General features: G+C 38.6%; 2 protein-coding genes across 10 annotated transcripts in view; both read left to right on the top strand.

Moving 5' to 3' along the window:
- Positions 1-9,559, top strand: part of trim36 (tripartite motif containing 36) — a 28,572-nt gene extending 19,013 nt beyond the window's left edge. For 4 of the 6 annotated variants that reach the window (XM_067521907.1, XM_067521901.1, XM_067521904.1 and 1 more), the window contains 5 exons: positions 3,148-3,265; positions 3,350-3,555; positions 5,152-5,335; positions 5,723-5,836; positions 6,483-9,559. In XM_067521907.1, the coding sequence (XP_067378008.1) occupies positions 3,148-3,265; positions 3,350-3,555; positions 5,152-5,335; positions 5,723-5,836; positions 6,483-6,852 (992 nt within the window). In that variant the 3' untranslated portion in view covers positions 6,853-9,559. The remainder of the gene's footprint in view (positions 1-3,147; positions 3,266-3,349; positions 3,556-5,151; positions 5,336-5,722; positions 5,837-6,482) is intronic. The other 2 variants (XM_067521903.1, XM_067521906.1) reach the window with 2 other exon arrangements.
- A 1,124-nt stretch (positions 9,560-10,683) lies between these two features.
- The window catches only part of ccser1 (coiled-coil serine-rich protein 1), a 117,878-nt gene continuing 104,273 nt past the window's right edge, over positions 10,684-24,288 (top strand). Inside the window, exons 1-4 of one of the 4 annotated variants that reach the window (XM_067521255.1) lie at positions 10,684-10,934; positions 17,304-18,372; positions 19,469-19,886; positions 22,840-23,024. In XM_067521255.1, the coding sequence (XP_067377356.1) occupies positions 17,338-18,372; positions 19,469-19,886; positions 22,840-23,024 (1,638 nt within the window). In that variant the 5' untranslated portion in view covers positions 10,684-10,934; positions 17,304-17,337. Of the gene's footprint in view, positions 10,935-11,000; positions 11,225-17,303; positions 18,373-19,468; positions 19,887-22,839; positions 23,025-24,288 lie in introns of those variants that run through there. The other 3 variants (XM_067521253.1, XM_067521251.1, XM_067521252.1) reach the window with 3 other exon arrangements.

Below are 24,288 nucleotides of genomic sequence, written 5' to 3'. Positions count from 1 at the left end.
TGGCAAGATCACTTTGCTACTCATTTTCCTGCCACACTCATTGTTACACATTGTTCTATATTGTTTTTTTTTTTTCCTACCCAACTGGAAATGTTAGGTCCGCATCACTGCACCCACATACTCCGATCATCTTCTGGAGGTTCTTCTATTCATCATTGAATGCCTTGTCCTTGGCCTTCATAAGCTCCTCCAGCCTGCAGATTTTCAGATTTGCGCTGTTTGTTCTGCTGAAAATCTTTGTCTTTTTATTTTGACCACGTCACTGTTCGCTGCACCATGCTGTCTGTCTGTCTGATTCTGCAAGCTGTCATTAGGATGGCGAGCCTTAGACAAGCAGTTTTGCAGATGCCACGCCTTCTCTTTAGGATGTGGTCCATCTCCTGAGAAAGCAGATTGTGTTACATATCCCTGTTTGTTTTGGAGCCATTCTTTCAGCCGTGGCTCTGAGGAACAAAGTACATCTTCTGATATCTTTAGAAAAACCTCTGTAGCAAATCTTGACTCAAACGCAATATTTTGTAGAAACCCAAACTATTCTGAAGCAGGATTTGTGTGGAAGTAGATGTGTACAAATCTGTGTCTGAGCTTTTCAGTCCATTTCAGCAATAGTAGGAAGAACATTCAATCCATTAACAAGCAGGTTAAATGTGCTTACTGTAGCTGAGATCTATCCAAAGATTGTATGCAAGTTAAGATAAATCACTCCATCACGGATCTTTAAGTATTTGGAAGGATTGGAAGGAAGTGGCTCCTGAAATGTGTGCTTTATAAAAACACCTACATGCATAAAACAGAACACACTTAACAGCACAGACTACATTTTTATTGAGCATAAATGACTAACTGTAGGCACTTCATCGCAACTAAGCTCACAGAATCAGTCTGCACACTGCAGTAGTGAAATAAAATTAGACTTTGCCAATGGGGTGTATGAAGTAATTTTATAAAGGTCTGCACTCTCCTGAATGCATTTTCTAGTTTTTCTGTCAGTCAAATTGGAGTGCTTTCAGAATTTGTAATGTCTGTTATAATTTCCTTTGTACAACTTAGCAGAAATTACTACTTTGGACTTGATAGTTGGATCAAAGGACCACCTTAAAACTGAGGTGTTTTCAGAGGGAGGGGCAAATACCACTTGTCAAATGAATTCTGCTGTTGTTGCACTTAAACTAGCAAACTGTCTAGGAGCTTGCTTCTCTAACCTGATTGAACCTCTTGTTTTAGGGAGAGTGCAGCAGCGTTGTCATTGTGATGTCTCTTATTCTAAGTGGTTTGTGGGAGTAAGTGATGCTCTTAGTCTGAGCTTGGAGAGAGAAAAGAAGCTGTGGGGGGATATTTGTACTATTTGTATTGTGCTGCAGTAATTTAACTAAAGCATTGGCCATGCAGCAGTAAGGAAGCAGTATATTGTTGCTGCATAGTACCTTTTAAGGTCTGAAATTGTACATCCAATATACCTGAAACTCAACACGGTTTAGTTATGGATGTTGTTGAAAAATGTGCTTTTTCATCAGTATGTAAACTTGTTGTAGTGTTTATTTATTTTTTTATTGGTCGCTGTTCAATGCTCTTCAAGTATTAAGATTAACAGACCTCTGGTTGTTGTAGAATACTGTATGTTTTGGCCTTTGCTCAATGCTTAGTTTGTCCATATTCGTGAGTCATCTCTTCCTCCCTGGAATAACGTGTGTGTGTGTGTTTTTTGTGCTCTCCCAGCTGTGGCCCAGCTGCAGGTCTCAACTTTATCCTTATGCTTCTGAAGAGGCTGTGAAAGGTTGTCTTGTCAAGTGTAAATGCCCATTTCTGATCCATACCAAATTAGATTGCTCAAAATGGCATGGTTGAAAATTAATATTATTTTCCACATTTGTGGATGAAGCAGTTGAATGAAAACGGACACGAGAAACCAGGCAGCTCCCTGCGGCATAGCTTGGCCTTGGTGCAGTCTGTCTGGCAGCAGCCTGTGCTGTATCTGATAAATTCTGCTGTTTTTCACTGAACTCTGGAGGCTGCTGCCTGTGGTGCTGAATGGCCCTTTATTTCTTGCCTGTTGGTTCATCTGTTGAAAACAGGCGAAATTTTGAAAATGTGCTTGTCTGTGCAATGGCTAAACAAAAGGAGGACTCTCTGAATTCACACTGAAGTTATAACCTCAAATGTGAGGAGTTAGAGTTGGTATTGCAATGAAAAGGCCTTGGGCCATTAGAGGACACAAGCTTATGAAGCAGGGCTTGTGCCTGGGAGAAAAACTCTTAGGAGACTTTGGAAGATCAGAAAGATCTGCAGCAGGTGTGACACTGGTCAATGAGAAAATGCCAAAGGAAAAAATGACCAGGATAGAAGGATGTAAAAGGAGAAAATACTATAGAGGAGATCAGGAGAGGACTTCTCAGAAGGAGTAAGTTTCACAGCAGGGTTTAGAAACATGCCTTGATCTTGAAAGATTGACCTACACATGGTTACAGTGATGAGATTTTGTTTCTGGGGAAAAGTGCTTTATTTGAAAAACTGTAAAGGTGAGTGTAAGAAGAATCCTTACACAGCTGATGGACACAAATGAGAGGATGAAATGGAAGTGGGGTTGGTCTTTAAGGAATCCTCAATTTATAGCAACAGTTAAATATTATGAGAAAGTGGAACGAAGAGGGGGGGGGGGTTGTGTTGGTGGTGGGGGCTCTTTACAAAAGTACATTTTCTGACAGTGAGTCTGCATTTAAAAAAACCTTAGCAGGCACCATTATTTAGTTTTGTCTATTATCCTGAGTGGACAGTCTGGATCCTTACAAATCTAATCTTTGCTCACTTACACTGCCTAATTTGCTTAAACCCAAGGTACTGATGTTAGACTTTGCTTTTTGTTTGTTTGTAAGGTCTTTTTTTTTTTTTTTTTTATAAAAGGATGCATGTTTTTAATACTGATCTATTTTAGCATAGTTTTGAAATTATTTTTTGTTGGTTAGAAATGACACAGTAAAGGCCTATTTTCATACCATCTATTGAAATTTGGTGCACTTGTGTCCTTATAGCAGCACATAAGTCATTAGCTAACGTCCTACGTTGAACAGTGTTGCCATCACTGATTTATATTTTACTGAGAAATCTTTATTTTATTTATTTATTTTTTGTACTTTCTTGCTCCTCCTCCAGTTCCCAACCCTCCCCTGATTGATATGTCTAATAGCAGAGTCTATAATGAGGCTTCAATCTGCTGGAGGCTGTCGGATGATCACCTACCTACAGATCACTATGTGGTTGAGTACCGCAGGTGGGTGCAAACACATGACTGGATCTTCTTACAAGCATCTTCTATAGGGGAAAAAAATGACCTGTTTGTAATCTTCTTCTCCAGGCTTGGGGGCCCAAGCCAGTCTCCATCACAGGAGGATGGTGAAGGCAGTTGGGTCTGGAGGGCTACAGACAAGGTGTATGGTACAAACGCTGTGGTTTTTGACCTGGATCCTCACAGCCTCTACTCATTCAGAGTCCGAAGCTGCAGAAATTCCATGTTTAGCCCTTACAGCCCAGAGGTTACATACCACACACCTCCTGCACCTGGTAAGCCATGGATTTGTGACGTACCCCAGCTAGATTACCTTTTTATGCATAGGTCTGTTTTCCCAATGATGAGTGTGTGTCTAGTTTTTTTTTAAAATCTTTTCGACATGACTAGAAAAAGGTTGCTGTTGTTGCTGTGTGGAGATGTGTTGGCTGAGTTCTTCAAAGAAGGGGGGGGAAACAGGTTCTCAAACTCAATGACTGCAATTATTTGTTTTAGGCACAATCAATACAGGCAGCGTTGTTGTTGTTGATGCCAAGTGCATTAATTAATTCAAAAATGTTAATTATGTACCAGATTACGCTCTTGACTATTAAAGAACGAGCCCCTGTTACTGGGCCTCTTTTTACCAAAGCTCCAACAAAGCTTCTCTTTGCTCTTCACTTCTCAGAGCACATCTGAGTGTTTAGAAAAAATTTTGGGAAGATTTATAACATGGGGTGCTTTAACATTGTTAAAATTTCAATTTTCATTTGGGATGCACGGTGGAAATATAGAAGAACAATTGCATTTATATTTACATTACCATGGTGATGGCTTTCTGTCTCAGATAGTTACAACCAATATAGCTTTCATTACTGTGTGGGATTGGGGAACATGACAGCTTGGAAACCACAATCTGCAGTTGGCTTGTGTTAGCATTTTAATCTTTCCTAACAGATGCAAGGTGGAATTCATTAACCATCATCATTCCCAACCATCTGCTGAATTTGAATTCAAATTATCTACTTGCAATAAAGGACTGTATCAATTAGACTTATATTCTGCTTGGTAATCATTTCATTCTCATTGTTTTGGACTGCTTGCACTCATTACATATGCTGAAAGTGCCAATGTCTTGGGTTTACAGAGGCATTTGATGTAGTCTCAGTTTTGTAGTATCAGTTTTAGACACATTTCCCAAATATAGCATATGAATATAATTGGTATCAAGGGGACTTTGATTTTGAAGCTTTTCTAGGTCAGATGTTTTTCCTTCAAAGTGTTACTAAGTCAACATTTGCTTACTGTAAAACAGAATTGCATGGCCATCAATTTCTAGTTCTTAACAATGTAGACCCTTTAAGCAAGCCCATGCTATTTTCATTATCATAAACTAGTTGTTAGAGGTACTTCCCTGGACAGCACAAACTGTCTTTCCTATGCAGATTTCATGGGATGATCTCTCAAATGTAATGTATCCTGGATTATGGCAGTCTTGGCCTTTGGTCCACAAACTATTTATAGAATGAAATTAATTGCATGAAATGTAAGAAATTAACACTGAGCGCCATTGGGCTGTTCTTCATGGTGTAATGGGGATGATAACTAGGGCTTTGTGTAGCTTTTGCAAATGGTGCTGTAGCACCCTCCTGTGTCAGCCTTTGCAATTTACACTGCACCAAGTTTAAAACTAGGGTGAACCAACAACACTCTTTAGCGGTTTGTGGATGTCTGTACCATATTGTATAAACTCTTTTTTTTTTTTTTTTTTTTTTTTTCTCATCTCCTCCTTATTTGATAGCTCTTATCGTCCTACCTTATCTTCTCCACCTTTCCTGTGCCTTTTGTGCATTTGTCCCATGCTCATTTGGCCCCTGTCTCTCCACATACAGCTTTTGGTTTCCTGTTCAGTGACAAGTGTGGCTTCAGTACGGAGCGGCTCATTCTAAACAAGCGCTGTGACACTGTGGAGAGTGTAGCAGGAATGCCATTCCTCCTTGCAGCGGAACGTGTGCAGACGGGCAGCTACATTGGAATAGACTACATAATTGGGGACACGGGCATCTCTCAAGGAAGGTAAGCCAAAAACTGACTGGCAGCTATACACATCCTGCATAACAAATTACTCTTGCAAAATAAACCTCAATGTATGATTCTTTGAAGACAAAAGGATCAACCATAGTCAATTAGATACGTCAATGACAAAATGTGAAAGCCTACAGGTTTTCTGCAAAGCATTAATACATCACGTTATCTGAATATAAAAAGGTGGAATTTTTCCTTGAGCACGATTATTTTATTTCTGCACCAGCTATATCAGCTTACAATTAAATATTAATATCACTACGTGGAGCCGTTTGCGCCAGGGATTTCAGATTGGAACAACTGACCAAATGTGGTCAAATATTGGGTCGTATGTTTTTGCTCCAGCAGGAAAGAGTGAAATTCTACTTTGTTTTGCAGACACTACTGGGCCTTCAAGGTGGAACCATACTCGTACATGGTTAAAGTTGGAGTGGCCTCTGATTCAAAGCTGCTTGAATGGTTTCACAATCCCAGAGGTACCAGCAGCCCAAGGTAAGTGCAAGCATGTCTGTGTGCATAAAACATGGTTATTATTTAAAACAGACATACAATGCACAATCAGTCTCAGTACAGTGATAAAGAGAAGGAGTACAAACTAGTAAAGAGTTTACTCCCAGATGAAGCTTGCCTTTCTCATAAGCTCATGTAAAAGCATTTAAAGGACCAAATTATTTACGCTAATACATTTTAAATCTATGGTAATTACATAATGCACACAACACCAGGCTGCCTTTAACCAGTCATAGAAGGTTTATGAATTTTTATTTCTCTAAAGAAAAAAGACATGTTCTTGTTAAAGTGGAATGGGTACGTATTACTAATACTTGCCTGTGAGTGTACATTTTGGACTGTTCGACAAATCAATACATTTAGCGACGTCACCTTAGACTCTACAACTGTGTGATGAGCCCTTCTCTTAATTTTCTAGTATTGACCATATGACTAAGAAAGTAAAAAACAGATGAATAATAAAATGAGTTATCCGTGGTTGTAGCCTTAAAATGCAATGAACACTATGTACACAACAGGCCTCACACTTACAAATGAACTATTACAGATGTTCATAGCTTTATATTTTACAGTCATAACACTGGCTTTTTACAGGACTTTCAAAACCTCTCCCTCTTCCTATTACTAGATACGACCATGACAGTGGGCATGATAGCGGCAGTGAGGACACATGTTACGAACTCTCTCAGCCTTTCACCCTCATCACCGTGGGCATGGGCAAGCTCTTCATCCCCAAGGTTTCTTCATCCTCCTCTGTTTCCACAGCGAACGCATCATCTGGTGACCCTGGAAATCGTGTGCTTCCCATGCCACAGCGCCTGGGTGTATGCTTAGATTATGATGCATGCCGGGTGTATTTTTATGATGCAGACACCATGAGGTGCCTTTACGAGAGGCAGGTTGATTGTTCGGGAACAATGTATCCAGCCTTTGGCCTCATGGGTAGCGGCAAAGTTCAGCTGGAAGAGTTTATCACCGCTAAGAGACTGACCTTCTGAGGAGGCATGGCATATGGTTCACTTTAGTCTTTAGTGTGTTCTAGAATTAGGTTTAACTGACCAGGGTCATAGGACTAACATGTCATTAAAATCAGATGAGGCATTTGTGATTAGGACCCTCGGCCCTAAATGACTGGTTTATAAACTGTGGTGCATGTGTAATGCATGACCCACCCACACTATATAAGATGAAAATAAATATCAATATCCACATATAGAGATTTTGAGAAATTGGTATAAATGTGAAAGGTCTTGTCTACACACCAAAGTCTCTTTATCTGTACAATATATTTGGTTTTAATTGTCAGCCATGATTAGCTGTTAATGTGGTGGCAGTGGCACTAAAACATTTTAACAGGAAATGCCTTCAAGCTTATGCTTACCGTTCTTTTTTTGCCAGGTTATTTATAATTTTCTTTGTATTACTTATTGGGTGGTCTTTGTTTCTTTGACCATTTTCTGCATCTTTGTCTAAATGTAGCAGCAGAGGTTTAAATATATTCTTATTGGACCTGAGAGCCTTGTAGCTACTTTGAAGCTTGTGCCAGTGTGCCTTTTTTTTTTTTTTTTTGGGGGTGATTATTATTTAAAGGAATGGGTCACTTAGTTTCCCCGAGCAAGCTTATGTTGGCTTGCACAAGCATTATGGATATACTTAGCATAAATATTGTATGTAAGTTTTTACTGTAGGTGTAGTTTGGTTTTACACACTGGTGTTATAAGTTGTAACAGTTAATGGAATTCATTGTGACTTGTTATTTACCTATTGACTCTAGACTTTATCACAGAAAACACTAATTTTCATTCAGTTACTTTTGGCTGTTTTTGCACAATTTGTTGAATGAAGCCTTGCACCTGATACAAATTTACAATCACATTTTGATCACTACCTAGTCTGCGTGTTCACTTGAAATGTTATAATCAACTCTGTGATCCCTCATCTTCACTAACAAACATGAATCCTGGGGTAGCTACTTGGGTCTAAAAGCCTCTCACTGTCTCTTGCATCTGTTGCACAGCACTGAATGTGTCTTTCAGCATCATAATAAAATCTAAAATGATCTAATGCAGAATACAGTGCACTTGTCAACATTGCATTGACAGATGCAAAGTCACTTACAGCCAAAGCCTGCTGGTTCTGGTGCTTACTTGCATGCAACACCAATTTGTGGCCTTGCAACCACAACAACAACAAAAATAGCAGTAATTCAGGTTCTTGCAATAAGTGCTTTTACACTACACACTGTCAAGTTTTTTATTTATTTTTTTAAACAAAACCACAGTTTACAGTGCAGACACTAAGTGTAGCATACAAGTGTAGCTTGTTGGTGAGATTGGCTATCAGACAGGCACCTGAGTGGTTCACTAGTTTTGTTTAAATCAGCTCAGACATTCAAGTGTAGAGAGCCCACTAGACTGTGTTCTTTAGACAGCCACACTAGGTTTTTGTACAGTCACATATGGTGTATGTGGCTGCACAAGGGCTTGTTTATAAAGTTATATATTTTGATTTTTGGAGGGTTAGGGTAATGTGTGTTTTCTCAGGTTTCTGGCCCTGGCTGGGGCCCAGTGCTTCCTACCTCTATCATCAGGCCTGGAAAACCTTAACTGCTATACCTTTCCCAACAAAAACAAACTTGATTTCATTTGCCGTTTTGTCAGTAACTTTTGCCTTCTATTAAATGTCAGATAATAAGCTGATCTCTCAATGCTTGATTTTTAACTTTCATGTACATAATAATCCAGTATATTAGTTTCAATTAAATAAAGCACATCCTAAATTTTTATTACTTGGTGTTTGCTTGTGAACGGTAAAGTGATTACTGTAAGAAAATGTTGCCCTATTCCTTTGCAAGGGAGGGTTTTTCAAATGGTACTAACCTTTTTTTTTTTTTTTTTCTGGTCTTTAAACTGTTTGATTATAGAGTATGTAACACATGGGGTTTTTTGTTTTTAATCTATACTGTTCAAAACCTCCATGTTCCTCCATTTAGCAGAGCATTGCCTGTCTCTAGTCTCAAAACAAAATAGTGGATTTCCTGCTTTGTCTCACAGGTGTTGCATTCATTATTTTCACAATAAAACTGACTGTTTAAATAACTTGAACACATGTTTATAGATTTAGAAATTGGCGGGGCAGATGCATGGTTCAATTTCAATCACAGAATGTATCTGTGTAAACTGCAGAACAACGTGCTGAATGTTGTATTTAGTCACAGAAGTCTGATAAAAGGCTTAAAATATCAACTGCTTTCCAGTAATACATCTAGAACCAAATATTTTGCAGGCTGGCTCTCAATTGAATTCCAAGCTAGCACTTTAAAACCCATAGCATGTCAGCAGCTGTTTGTAGGTGTGTGTATAATAAGTGTGTGCAATGTTATAGTAAAAAGGCTGTAGAACAGAAGGGAAAAGATTAGGCAGACATGGGCTTAGATGCAATACGTTGCACTGTTAACAACTTGTAGTTTACATTCTTGTTTAAAATGATCTTTTCCTTGATACAAGGACTTTTTTTTTTTATTTTTATTTTTTAATACTTTTTTTTTCTTTTTAGTAACTCTATTGAGTGTTCGTCCTTTCCAATTTACGTCAGAGTATTTGGATATGATGTGGAAGTGATGGATTTCTGTTTGTAAAGATGTGAAAATATTGTCCACTTGCTGTGTGAGGATTTCATCAAATAAAAAATGGTGTGTTTTTAAGTCTGTTTTGTGTCTTTACAACTTGTGAACAATATATTTAGATTTGCTCTTGAATTTAACAGCTTTCCTCATACAGTAGGTACTTTTGCAAGGTTATTTCTAATAATTTAATTTCTATTAATGTTTTAGGTTGAAAACTGTCTGAGCTCAACAACAAACACAGAATTATCAAATTGAGTAGTGTAGTTAGGCTGGAGTGCATGTGGTTGTAATGTTTTGGCCACCATATTTAAAATGAATGAGGTGGCCAAAACATAAGAATGAGAAATTTATAACCTCGTAAGTGTCAACTGTATCAGATTGCATTAAATTGCACAGATAATAATGTTATGCCCAATAAGTACATACAGCCTCATTTGGCAGAAATCACAGCCCAAAAACACTCCTTGAAAACATTCCATCCACTCTATGAAATTAGGATGTTTTCCCCTGCATTATTCTTATTAATCAGAAATGCTGTCTTGTGTACAATGCATGTTGTAGATCAAGGATCAAGTTTCCATATCTGATCATTAATCAACACTTTGATCTTTTTAAGTTTAGGATGATTGTCATGTAATGATATCTGGGACGTTTGCTTTCTTGCATGGTTAATATGCTATATGCCATTAAAATATTACAGGGCCACAATGCAACCACTTTGCATACTGTAAGGATACAGAATATTCTGTGTGGTTTACTTTGTCAACATACACAGATTCTTAAAAGCCAACATGGAATAATTTGATTACTTTACCTCATGAATATGTTTTGTGCAGAAATCAAGGACAGATTCAGACAGAAAACAGAAAAATTAACTTTTAAAATGAGGATTTGTAAAACACAAACATCAACTGTGTTGATATTTTGTAGTCCGTGGGGAGCTGAAAATTGCGACTTTTACCAATCTTTAGAAGTTTGCAGTTTTGATGAAGAAAAAAGAAATGAACATTTTAAGCTGCAGTTTTTACAAATGGGGATAAAGTGTTTAGACCCGCCACATTTATTCAATATAGCTCATGGTGAATATTAAGGCTGTGATTTTTGCCCCTAATGTTTAGTGTGCTAAGTAAAATCCATTCATTCATCCGTCCATCCACCTGCTGTACGATGAAGCTTTGGGAACAGGAGGAGCAGGAAGACGACGTCACAGCCGCGGCCTAACGTCGTAACGCGGAAGAGACGACGGAGGAGAAGAGGCTCCACGTCAGTGAGGTGTAATATTGGCGTCAGTTCAACACAAGGTGCTAACGCTACCTCAGTATGATCTGTGTACCAGTGGTCACCCACTGACACCATCGTGTAGATTGTAACAAGCCGCATGACCCCGAAGCGAAGATTTAAGCGGCTGTTTTTGCACTGAGCGGCCTCGGAAGAGACACTGGGAACCCGCTGAAGGTACGTTACCTTAACGGACGTCTGTGCGTTTGCTAGCCAGTCCGGCTACTGTGATTCACCTGAGCACCGGTGACCTTTGCAGCTTGGAGGAAGCCATACGCTGCATTTCTCTGGTATAACATCGTAGGGAGCATTAGCGTCAACAATGAATTTACACTGCTAGCTCGGAAGGATTAAGGTCGGCGCGCTTCAGAGAGTTGTGTCGGTTTGACAGTTGCTGGTGTCCAGCTGAGCTGCTGCTGCTGCTGGTGACAGACATTCACAGCTCTTCATGTAACCTAATGCAAACGGTATAATCTGATAACCAGCTATTGATCATTAATGCACTTATGCAGTTAAGGACAAACACACAGAAACATCATCCCATGGCCCATTCATTGATTCTGGTTGTACGCTGTTTAAAACCCCGATCACTAATCTGTGCAAGGTGCTACTACTGGAAATTAAGGAACATATTTTGCAACCATCTGATTTCAGCTTGTCAAAGGCCAGAGTGTCTCTTTTTTTTCTCTTGATTGTACATTATTGTTAACTAAACATGTTTGGGGGCTTTGATCGATCAAGATATTAACAATTGTTGAATTATGAGGTTCATTTATTGATATCTTGTAGAGTAAGCAATTGATTAGCCAAATAAAAGAAATAATCTGATTAGTCAGTGAGAATAAACATACTCATTAGTTGCAGAACTGTCTTGTTTTGGATATACTTGTGTCAAAAGGATCAGTGACACAAAATATGGATCTATCCCATGTTCGATCATCAATGCCTGTCCTAATCTGCCAATTGTGATTGCACATACTTATGGTTAATGCTGTCACCTCATAGAAAGTGAAATATTTCTCTCCCTTACCTGATGGTACTGTACTCGAGCTTCTTCAGAAAAAGAACCAGTTATGGTATTGGTGTAGCATGTTGGTGGACCGGTTAGCGCTGTTCTCCCTGTGCTTGTTTGGGTTTCTTTCGGGTACTCCGGTTCCCTCCCACAGTCCAAAGACATGAATGTTCGGTTAATTGGTGACTCGAAATTGCCAGTAGTTGTGAAGGTGAATGTGTGAATGCCCTTAGGTTGTTTCTCTCTTAATGTCTCTTTGTGTTGCTCTGAAATAGACGGGCGACTTGTCCAGGTTGTACCCTTCCTGTTGCCCAATGGCAGCTGGGATAGGCCCTAACCTGCCTGGGACCCTTAACAGGATAACAAGAAAATGGATGGATGTATTGATACCAGATTGTTATCTGATTTAGCAGTATTACCCATCCTTATTCCAAACATTATTAAACTGATTTTAAAATAAAACAGGCAAAAATGGATTGGGTTGACTAGTTGTATATTTTGCTGTGAAAGTAAAGTCAGTGCATGTGTTTGGATCAAATGAAATGATTTAATGGACTTCTAGGGAATAATGATAGACTTATTTCACGAACTTCTGGTTAAAAACTGAACAGTTAATAGATTATTAAAGAAAGCAAATGTCAGACCTATTTATGATGAAATAATTTTTTGGTTGCAGCACTACAGTTCTATAATAATTCAGTGCCTTGATGCAGCTCTGACCTTTTGCATTTTATCTAATAAGATTACAAAAAAGATCGACAGCTTTTGGCTTGTGCCTTCAGGGTCACCACAGCGGAACGTGTTCCGCACGTTGATTTGGCATGAGTTTTTACACTGCATGACCTTCCTGCCACAACCCTCCCATTTTATCCGAACTCGCGACAGGCACAAACACTTGGTGGGGTGGGATTCGAAACCATGGCCTTCTGCATCCCAACCCAATGCTCTACCCACCAGGCCCCCTTATCTAATAAGAGTACTAGTTTGTTTAAACTATTGTGATCATCAGCTAATGTTTCTATGCCATGTTTGCAGTATACTTTGAGATGCATCAAATGTGTAACCAAATTGCCTGTTTACGTTTTGCTTGTGTCTTGTCTATTTGCATGTGCTTTCTTATGCTGATTTACACTGAATTCTCATCCACCAGATGATAATATAATGGAATGTAAATTCTGAATTAGGAAAGGTTTTTATAAAAGCTTGTAGTTCCTTGTTTCTTTAGGGGCCCAGAACCCGATGTTTGTCATAAGTTTAGAATAGCAATGTTTGTAAGGGTCAAAAGCGATTAATAACTTATTTTCGTATCAGAACACCTAATTACATAGGCAACAGGAATACTGAAAAGAGGCAATATTGTAATGTCGTGGCTTACAGAGCTTATATTTTATGCCGCTTGGTATTTTCATGTAGTACCTGTGTTTGTTAACAGTTAAAACCTGTGTCTGTTTGGTCATCAAATCCACATTAACACATTGCTAATGTTGTGTACATTTCTTATATTGTTGTTAATATTGTGTACATATACCGTTATTATATTGATATTTTTAGTTGAACAATTGAAGAACCTTTTATTTTGATGTCATCCCAAAATTGAGGGCAGCCGACACTTTCTGTGGTAATACACACTACACAAAAGCAAATCTCCCCAGGCTGAAATGAATACTTAAATTATTTTAAGTAGCACTGTGTTACGCATGTTCATATTACGTAAAGTAATATGAACATGCTTGATCATTTACCGTAAAACTGTGGAAGCTTAAAGGTAGCATATTGTTTTTTTAACTTTTCAGTCAGTACTAAGCACCGAAGTACACTGTTGCCAAATGTGTAATCTCTCCTCCAACATTACAGTTTGCACATAATATGTGGTTACTGTTATGAAAAAGATCCGATCAAGAACCTGTTTTATAGGAAACACCCAGTATTCAAAACTCATACACACCTTTATGCCCTAAAACCGACAGATAATCATTCACCAGTGTAGCATTGTTTGGAGTTTGGAACCATATATTAGCTTCATTAGCTTTGTGATTTATTATAGAACTAGACCAGGTTTAGGCTATAGAAGTGTTTATAAGTCAATGCAAATTGCACAGCAGTGCAGGAATAAAAGACTTTAAGCTAATCTCGTTTATTTGGCATGTGGTGTGATCATCAGGAGCATGGCAGGGGGGCTCTCATTAACTCCTAGGGCTATTGATTTGAAAACGATGCAATAGCAACATTTTTTATAGCTGGTATGCTATGAAAATGGGCCTTTCTGGGCTTTTTTTTTGTTGTTGTTTTGAAAAGGAAAGATTGTGCTACAGTTGACTGTGATGGCAGAACACAGTTATTCCGATTAAGTCCTGCAAGTTGTTAAATGGACCATAAACCCGTGTTAGGGTAATGGGCAATAACCAGCTATCTGTGATGATTTGAAAAGGCTTGTATAACCTGTACTTGGCAAGCTGTAAGTTAGTTGTGACTTTGTGGCTGTTAAGAATAACTGGTAACAATAATAACAACAATTCTTAAGTTGATAAGTAGCCAAAAAGCCTCTAGAAACCAAACCTGTTTCTGATGCACTTTCAGAGCCTTGACATGTGTGGCACTAATTGTCATTGCATTGTTTACTCATAAATATTAATATTATAATTTTAGTCATTGCAAATGTAAACTTGGTTTGAAAATAAATCCACTTAACAAAATGAAGGACTCAGAGGAAATCAGACCTCACATTGCACTTTGCTTTTTTTTTTATAGGCCTTTGTTATTTAATAATGCAGCACTATTACTAACTGCAGTGCTTAGAACATAAAAGAGGAACTGACACAAAATGTTTTAATATCTCAAACATAGGTAGCTTCACTTTTTGTGCGGTGACCGAGCAATGAGGAAGCTAGTTACTACTTCTCAGTGGAGTGCTACTTCTCTTTATCCTTCCTGTAAACTTAGCCTGGGCAGACTTGATGTATGGGAGCCTAAAATTTTAAAAGTGTAATTTTGTTTTATGCTTTTGAAATGTGTATTAGTGATATACTGTAGATCATTATATGAATGAGGACTATAATGACTACATGTCTCTTACCAGTTGTACAGTAATGTACATTAAAGTTATGGTCTTCTGGACTTTTTACTACTGACAAGGCCCCGTACCTATAGTGGCTGGTTTTGTAAACCTTTTCTCCATCTGTGCATACAGTGGGAATGACCGTAAAAAGAACCCAGTTAACTATTACACATGTTCTTTCGTTTACTAACGAACGAACATTGTGTAGGGGTGTTGGGCAAACTATTCAAACCTCCGATTGTTAGTTTCCTGAATGATTTATCAATTGATTTGAAAGGGGAAATTGTCAGGCTTTTAAGTCAACCTGATAACAAAAAAAGAGAAATCTTCTGGGTCCTCACTATCAAAGTCTGATCTCGATAACACAGATTTGTATTAGAGATTTTGGATGGTTTTAGAAGAAAAGTTGGTGACGCTCACCATGCCATGAAAGAGCTACAAAAGCATTTCTAAAGAATTTGGACTCCATCTGTTGCCCTCTTCAGAAGTGGGTAAGCAAGATCTCCCCAAGAGCAAAGCATATTATAAATCTGGAGGTCCAAAGGAACCCCAGGGTAACATTCAGGAAACTAAAGGCCTCGCTTTCAGTGACTAATGTCAGCATTCATGAGTTCACCATCGGGAGTACATTAAACACCAAAGGTGTGCAAGACAGAGTTGCAAGGAGGAGGTCACTACTGTACAAAAAGAACATTGTTGCCCGTTAACATTTTCCTCAAGACCACGTGAATAAGCTCGAAGACTAATTTGAAAATGTTCTGTAGGCTGTTTTGGGTTAAATGAGAAGTGATTTGTTTGTTAACCACCAAACACTACATTCTAGTACAAGAACCTTATCCCATCTGTAAAGAATGGTAGTTGGATCATGCAACAAGAAAACAACCTCAAACACACAAGTGGTTCTACCAAAGAAAGGTTAAGTAGGAGAAAAGCAATGTTTTGCAATGGCCAAGTCAATGTCTGGCCTTAGCCCTATAGAAACACTGTAGAAACCTTCTAGAAGACCCTGTGGAAAGACTTGAAGCAGACAGTGCATACAAGACAAACCAACATTCCCGAGTTGAACCTGTGTTATTTAGGTTATTTATGCAGCACAGCAAAAATTTTAGAGCATTCACACACTTCCAAGCACTACTTTTAAGGGCCACATTTTATCAGCCCTGATTAGTTAGATAAGTATGGTGTTCTCAAGCTAATTGATGAATTAGTGTTATTGGAGGATGTTTACCTTGTCTTAATGCTGCCATGACCTGGTCAAATGTTCGTGTGGTGGTATTAAAACTAAACGTCTCTAATGTGCTTGACAAGGCTTCTAACCTGCAGTGTGTTTGGCCTGCAAAAACAGTTTGACGTAATCTCGATGTAATCTCGACAAAGGAAGCAAACTATCAAATCATTTTGTTGTGTTGTGTGTGTAGTGTGTTATTACCATAAATGTTACTGACCACGTCTTTGACAATATTTACCCAGTGTTTTATTAGAATGAGGTATCATTGTATGGAAGTAGGAACTACATCACTGTAGAACAAATTTACCTTGAAGGGTGTGACACACTCATAAGCCACTTCAGTAAAGGGTGTTAATGTAAGCTTATTACAGAGAGTTCAAAAACAAGTAGCGCTCACAAAGGCAGTGTGTTTATTATGAGGAAAACATGGTCACTGTTAGACTCATTAATTGCAGAAAAGACTGAAATGTGAGTATTTACTACATTTAATGTCTCTGTTTAATCTGTGATTCAGATTGCTTCTAGTGCATTTACTACGAGGCTACTTACTCAGAAAGGGGTGATTCAGGTGTGAGGGTAGACAAATAATGGTCTTAATGTACCTAAGCCATGTACAACTTTTCTCAGAGACTCCTGATTGTCTAAGTGTTCAGTTTATTGTTCAATTAATTTGTATTAAGCATAATTTGTATTAATTATTGTTCACTTTTTTTAAATTCCTTCTATCTCCCTCTCTGGGGCAATCATTTTGTTTCATTTTGTTATGTCTAAAGAAATAAAAGCAGTGTTTTATGTGAATGGGGTATATCTGGCTGGACTGACAAATTCCGCTTCTCTTTGTATGACCTTTCACATCCTTGTGATAGCATTGGTCTTTATTCACATCATGTTTAGCTGTATCAGAAACAGAACTGCACGTCTGCCAGGAGTCTGTACATTGAAGCTCTGCTTTAAATATTTTTAATAGAAAATGCTGTGTGCTACTATGTTTGTTTTTGATTTTGTAATATATTTTTATCAACATCACCTGGTTGTAGTCTGTCCAATATGAGCTTTGGTTAATTTTCACTGTTTGTTGTCACTGTGAACTGGTTGTTGACGTCTGACTAATTTTTTGACAATTCAGTCTTAAAAAATAAAGTGTAACGTAAGAGTCATTTTATTGTGATATTGTCTATAATCTGCAGTTATGATTGTGTGCTAGACCTTGTGAAACTGTTTTCAATGCTGTGAAATGTTTTTTTTTCTCAGGTCCCACACAGTGCCCCACTCCCTCAGCTTCTAAATGGGTGAATCAGGCTCACGCCGTTCCACACTTGTGTCCCGCCTGCCAATCTTCCGCCGCAGCAGCAGTAAGAGGCAGGATTCTCTTCCCTCATCTCCATCCTCAGGTGGGGTGGGAAATGGTGTCCACACCTCTTCACCCTCCAGCACGAACTCCAGTTCTGGCAGTACCGGAAAGCGCCGGAGCCTTTTCCGCACTCCATCTCTCAGTTTCACAGGTAAACGTAACAGCGATCCACGTGTACAGCCAATCAACCTAAATCTCACGCCTCCACTGACACAGAGCACTGACGCAAATGGAAACAACCAGCAAACCATAACAACTTCAGTGTCGACGGGGTTCAGCGATGGTGGTGGACGCCCCAAGTCGCGCCACTCATTTGGGTTTGGCAGCCACAGGCATAAGAAAATCACACGCTCTCAGACTGAGGATTTTGACAAAGCATCGTCTTCCTCCTCCACAACCAATCGAAATGTGTTTATAAACTGCATCAGCGGCTCTGGGGCCAATGAGGGCGACGACTCTGGGTTCCTTGATGATTACAGTGGTGGCAGTAATAACAACAAACGGTCATCACGACAGAAGAAACAACTGCTGCCAAAATCATTCTCTGCTCACCACCGTTTTTCCCGGACATCTGATCACCTCCGACCCCCTGAGGTGAATCTGGAACCTCCAAGCTCCACCACCATCACTCCTGGGGGAGGTGGGCTCCCACCTGGGACAAGTGGGCTCACTCCTGGGGAAGGTGGGCTTACTCCTGGTTCATGGCCAGGTGAGCTACTTGGCGGAGGTGGAGAAAGTTCACTCCAGTCTCCCATTATATCCGAGGACCGAACCACAGCCATCACCCCTTCAGAGTTTATCCCTATCACAGAGGATTCTGTGTCCGAGGTGGAGGCTCTGCCTGCCCCCAGCCCTGGATCTGGATTAGCCCCTGGACTGGCCTCTGTGCCTGGGCCAGCTACAGAAACAGCTCCACTTGTCTCCCCACCTGCCCCAGAGAACTTCACCGTGGCTGTGTCTACCTCCCAGGTAGCGTGCTTGACTTACATTCTTTAATCTGTCTTCCTGAGTGTATATATTCCTGGTGTATAGATTTTTAATTTTAAAGTGATATATAATAAATGTATAAATGCTGCTTTCTGACTTTTCATGGATACGTGTGTGTGTGAGACAGCAGAGCGAGAGAAAGGGGAAAAAAAAAAAGGGGGGGCGGGAAACACGCACCAAGTGTCTGAATTTTTCTGCGGAGGAAGTCGCTTATTTAGACTTCGAGGGACTTTGTGTTGGTTACATTTTCTGTCTGACTTAAGGCAAACTACTACTACTCTCCTTTCGGCTTATCCCGTGAGTTCGGGGTCGCCACAGCGGAAGGCAAACTATTTTTTAAAATTATTTTTTTTTTTAAATTGTTTGTTTTACATCTTTCTGACAATTCAAGATAGAGCAGTGTACATTAAGTCCACATAATCTGGGCATGCAGCTTTCTTGGGTAAATTATAGAGAAGTTCACAGTGGCAGTTCATGTGTGAAAGCAGCTTAAAGCCTTATAAACTTACATCATGTTTCATGTTAAAATGCTCTGTAAGTGCAGCATTTTGAAAACTGCTGAATTATCCGAGCAATATATCTTTCTGGGTGTAAATACAGAAACATGCCTTTGGATGCCAAGAACAAATACTATAAAGGAGTAATATTTATAACAACTGTGGTAAATCTGTGAAAAGTGACATAAAATTGAGCACCAGGCGTGAAGTGCCCTTTTACTGGAAGAGCTAAGGCATGAAAAAGCAAACTTACATGTGTCTGCAAACTGCTCTCCACATTTCACAGCTCTGTGCTCACAACTTTTTCTCATTCATTTTATTTCCTGGAAGAGCAGTAAACTCCACAAAGGAAGCCATTTATTCAGTTTCAAAGACAAAGCTCTTTCCTGAGGCCATTAAAGAGAAAACGCCATATAATTTAAACATGCAACCATTGGTGCCTGAGGGAACAAATACAGTGTCATCCTGTTAAATGTGTGCTCAACTAAATGCACATTCTGTAAACTATTAACTTGGTGCCTCATAAGTCACCAAAATATGTTCTGTTTATACATATACTCAATAAAATGTCTTCTCCTCAGGTTTTCTTCACTCCTGTCCAGTCCAGTGCTGAAAAACCCTTACTACCGGACACCAACACAGCCAACAACACAGACTACGAGACTGCTATTTCCCTCTCAGAGCCTGAGACAGCTGTACCTTGCCTACCTCTGCAGGAACAATCACTGGAAGAGAGGAAGGAGAGGGAGGAAGAGAGGGAGGAAGCAAGCAAAGAGGTATCAGCAGAGGAGAGGAAGGAGTTGGTGGAGGAGAGGAAAGCGGGTTACCACACAGAGACCACAAGCGAGAGCGAGGCATGTGTGGTACGCAGCGAGGGTTGTCACTCCAACCCAGAGCAGTCGGAAAGGAGGCCAAGAACCACACGCTCTTTTCAAGAGAGAGGCAGCTTCTGCGGCTGCCACGAACCCAGGGCCTCTCACTTGAGGAAACCACATGCAGGTATGAAACTCACGCAGACACTGGCAGGTAAATCACAGTGTTACATATCAAACCAAAGCCCAGTTGGAGTTTTAGAATGACATCATACAGGTTGGGCCTGTATGATGTCATATATACACAAATAAACACAAACTAAGCTTTCACACTTGTTTGACATACTTTTGTAACAAGGGCTCAGTGACATTGTTGACCAGGTATGTTATCTCAGAGGAAGCTATTGTGTGGTCTTGATGCTGTGCGGTAATAACGTGTGTTTTTGTGTTTTTAGTTAAGCAAATTTATTTCATTATCTTATTTTTAGTTAATGTCCTCTGATGCTACCTTGGGAGCAAATGAATCGAAATCATGTTCATATGTAGCATACTTGTTGTGTGAATGAATGAAAATAATGTTTTGAAATCTGAAATCACGTGGGAACAAATGTTTATTATGTATTATTAACTTAAAATTATTTAATATAAATTGCCACATTGTAATAAACGATAAAAAGCTGAGTGAGACAGCTTCATAATTAAAATCGGGGGGGGGGGGGAACTAATTTAATGCTTGACCTGCAAAACACTCCAAATGTACCGTATGTATGTCTATTTTTCATTTAAAATGCATTTGTCTAGGGCGTAATTTAACATTACGCATGGACATCAGCACTTTGTGTGTCCCTTGAAAATTTTATTTCAAACTTTAACTCTATTAAATATTCATATCTTTGTTGTCCAAATGAGTAAAGCCAAACATGGTCCAGACACTCATATCATGAGACAGTTTCATTTTAATGTACTAAATTTAAAACTTGTCCAAAAACATATATACTTTTGACAAATACACCAAAGACAGATGGATTTGCTTGATAGTATGAATCTGACAGTTTTTTCTTTGTTGACTTTGTTGATAGAACTGAAAGCAGAACAAAGGACATGCTGATATTTTATCCAAAGGTTATATATAAAGCAAATGAAATGATAAAGAGACTAACATAAATGATCACCGGTATCTTAATGTAGACACATAGATTGGATATTATGACAAAATAATAAAGGTGACATATTAAATGTTCAATATTAAATATGATATCTTCTTGTTAGAGTACAATCACTATTATGTGTATAATCATTAAAGCCACCGGACAATAATATGTAGCACAACGAGTTTGAGAGAAACATTTTTTAGATGGCTGAAGTGCGGTGATGTTTGGTTTCATTACTTCCTTATGCACTACTGAACAAGTGCGTAAGTGTGATCAACGCTCAGTACAAATCTTTCTGTGTTTATTTCCAAGGCCTCTCAACAATATAGCTGCCGTAAACTGGAAAGTGGTGATGGTGCAATAAGAATGATCAAATAAAAGTTTAGGTATATTCAAGCATCACTCAGCTAGTTTCTACTCCGTTACTGAAAACCTACTGCATTGCTAGTATCTAGCATCTCCCTCATTCTTTGGTAATTTCAAGTCTTTGTTCAAGTCTAAAGATAGTACATGAAATCTGTATAAAGCTTCAAAACTGATTTGATCCTCTTGTAGCTGACACTGCTTCTAGCAGTTGTTTAGACAGCTAATATGAAAAAACAACAACTTATAAATCACTGCCATTTGTAGATTGACAGGAGCATAACAGTGCCAGTGTCCCATGCTTAAAATGTTTCCCTTAGCCAAATTATGTGCACCATCCTTGCATTATCCTCAGCTGCTGTAACATATTACAGATTAGAAAGCTAAAATAAACTCTCTAAATATGTAGCTCATTATTGTGTTTTTCAACATTTCTTTACCTCATGTCAGATTTATTATTATTTTATTTATTTTTCTTCTCAGGAAAAGAGAGATCATGGAGACTATTTAAATTCATAAGGAGGGTGATGTCAAATCTAGAATGTCAGTAGAACAAACTGAGCAATAAGAAATCAGTGTTTAGTTGCTGCCACTGATTATCCTGTATTGTTAATACTGAAATGTCACTTTATTTATGCTCTTCTACAATAATATCATTAAGATTCAAAGTATTTTTCAGAATGATTGAATGGAATAAATTCCATTCACGATCAGTTCATTTATTGTCATCTTTATGTTACAGTACTAAGTTGACAAGCTTGTGGTACCATCTGCCAGCGATTGCTAAGTGTGTTATCACTGGGTTATAGTGAGATTGTGTGAACACACACACACACACACACACACACACAGGGTTACTATTCATTCCCGTAAGAAACTAGCTTAATATTGACATATAAGTTATAGCTGCCAAGCACTGGATACAACAGACTCTACAGACTTTAGCAATAAAAGGATGAACTTATTTGTTAGACTACACAGTAACAACATTTTACTATTTTTACTATTTTATTGTTCTTTTTTTGGAAACAGTGTTACAGACCTATGGTATGTGGACCCCTGTGTGCTGTGGGTCACATTTTCTTCTCTGGTTTGAGTCTCTATTAAAATGGTTGAAGACACAATGAGACATAACATGCCATGTAAACATGCATAGACTAGTGTTTGTGTGTGTGTGAGAGAGAGAGAGACAGAGACAGAAAAAAAATTAAATGAGAGGCAATAGTATGGTAAGTTTTACATCTATCTGTTATAGCAATCTTCTGTTAGTTTAGCAGAACCGAAATCTCAGAGCAATTCTCTTGTTACTTTAATTATTTCACAGCAGTCCTGGTATAGACACCTAGATCAAACTTTATTATTACAAAACAGGCATGAATACAATTTGACCACAGCAATATGTCTGCAAGGCATCATAAAGAGAATATTGAACTTTATTAAAATGCTGAATAAGTAGGAGCAGCTATCAGGTTTAAGTCATTAAGTTTTATGAAAGAAACCCTGCAGAAAATGGAACAAAATATAATAAAAAGATGATTACGTGACTGCTTGTCATATCTTTCTCTGTCTTCTATGGCTCTCCTTATTTATTATTTCTCCTTCCCCCTATTTATTTCTCTCCTCCAGCCTCTCTGTGTAGCAGTGTCAGCCCCTATCATGAGGTGATGCGGATGGAAAGGCGCCTGCGTTCCTCGTCTGAGGGGGCTGGTGGGCCTCGTATCCATGGAAACCACAGAGATGCCCCAGGCACGGACGGATGTGGTCTGCTCAAACACAGAAACAATTCCTCGTCATCTAAGCTGGGAAGTTTGGTAGGTACCATCAATGTTCTCATTTGATTATTAGAACTTTATTTTAATATTAGGTAGTTTTAAGTCATGCTCAGTTATCACGTCACACAGTGAGACAACAGTCATTAAAATTCTAAATGACATGCCCTTCACCCAGTGCATGTGAATGTGCTTTAAAATTATTGCTTCACAAAAAAGTGCTTTAGTTTTCACTCACTTTGTATTAAAACCCTAAAGAGAAAAAAATTACTTTCCACATATTTGCCACAAAGTTTAGTTTGAAATTAATTATGCCTGCTGACTCAGAAGCTGTCTTCTCTTAAATTTCTAGAGATTAAGTTTTGTAATGGAATTCAACATGAGAAATGTCACTTTTAATGATGCAGGTGTGGATGGATAAGAAGAAAAAATGTCTTTAGTCCTCTGTAGGGGTTTAAGCGTTTAGTCTTGTATATATTGTTAGCAAAGGCTGACTAACAAGTCTTTGTTAATACATCCTGTTCTCATATCCAGTTTTGTTTATAGCTTCTATTGTGTATGTGCAACACAGACAAAGGAAGCTCGGTAGGAAGAAAAGCAAGTTTAAGCCAATCTAATTTATTTTACCAGGGACTAAAGGCTTTGACTAAGAGATTACACTGCATATTGCTACAGTATGTGCTTAACAGACTGCAACTCCTCAAAACTTCATGACATACACTTAACCAAACATAGAATTATCTCTTCCTTTCCTGCTCTGAGCCCATGAAGAGCTCCTCTAAGAGTAATGGAGGAAATTTAGGAGCCTATGAGTGCACATTAAATTATGTACCAATTTTCTTTTAGGTATATAAAATTGTGTTTGTTGCAGAGGATACTTATGGCAAATAAAAAAGTCTGAATTAAAGCCTCCCAGTATTTGCAGCCTGAATCTGCAATATGTACAGTCCTACAGTATAGAAACCCCAGAAAAGGTGGCTTGATTGATTTGCAAATCAGAGTGACATTTTTTAAAAAGCAATTGTATAAACCTTTACCACTTTTTCAAATTAATACATAACCAAAGTGAGTGTATCAATGAAATGAATAGAGTGATCTGCTCAATATATATTGATAAATAGTGGGGCTAACTGTTGTTAAGGAGGTGGGGAGTGGCAGCTGCACAGGGCAAAGCACACAGATTAAACACAACATTTTAGCTGATTATGGTTGTTTATGATTGTTGAGTGTCATTACATCCAAGATAGTTTAATTAACATGACACAAATAGAGATTTGGTTTGCATTGGTAAGTTACATAATTGGTT

The sequence above is a fragment of the Channa argus genome, chromosome 11, assembly GCF_033026475.1.
Source record: "Channa argus isolate prfri chromosome 11, Channa argus male v1.0, whole genome shotgun sequence".
Classification (NCBI taxonomy): domain Eukaryota; kingdom Metazoa; phylum Chordata; class Actinopteri; order Anabantiformes; family Channidae; genus Channa; species Channa argus.
The sequence above is the reverse complement of the archived record's forward strand: the minus strand, read 5'-3'. Positions and strand labels throughout refer to the sequence as shown.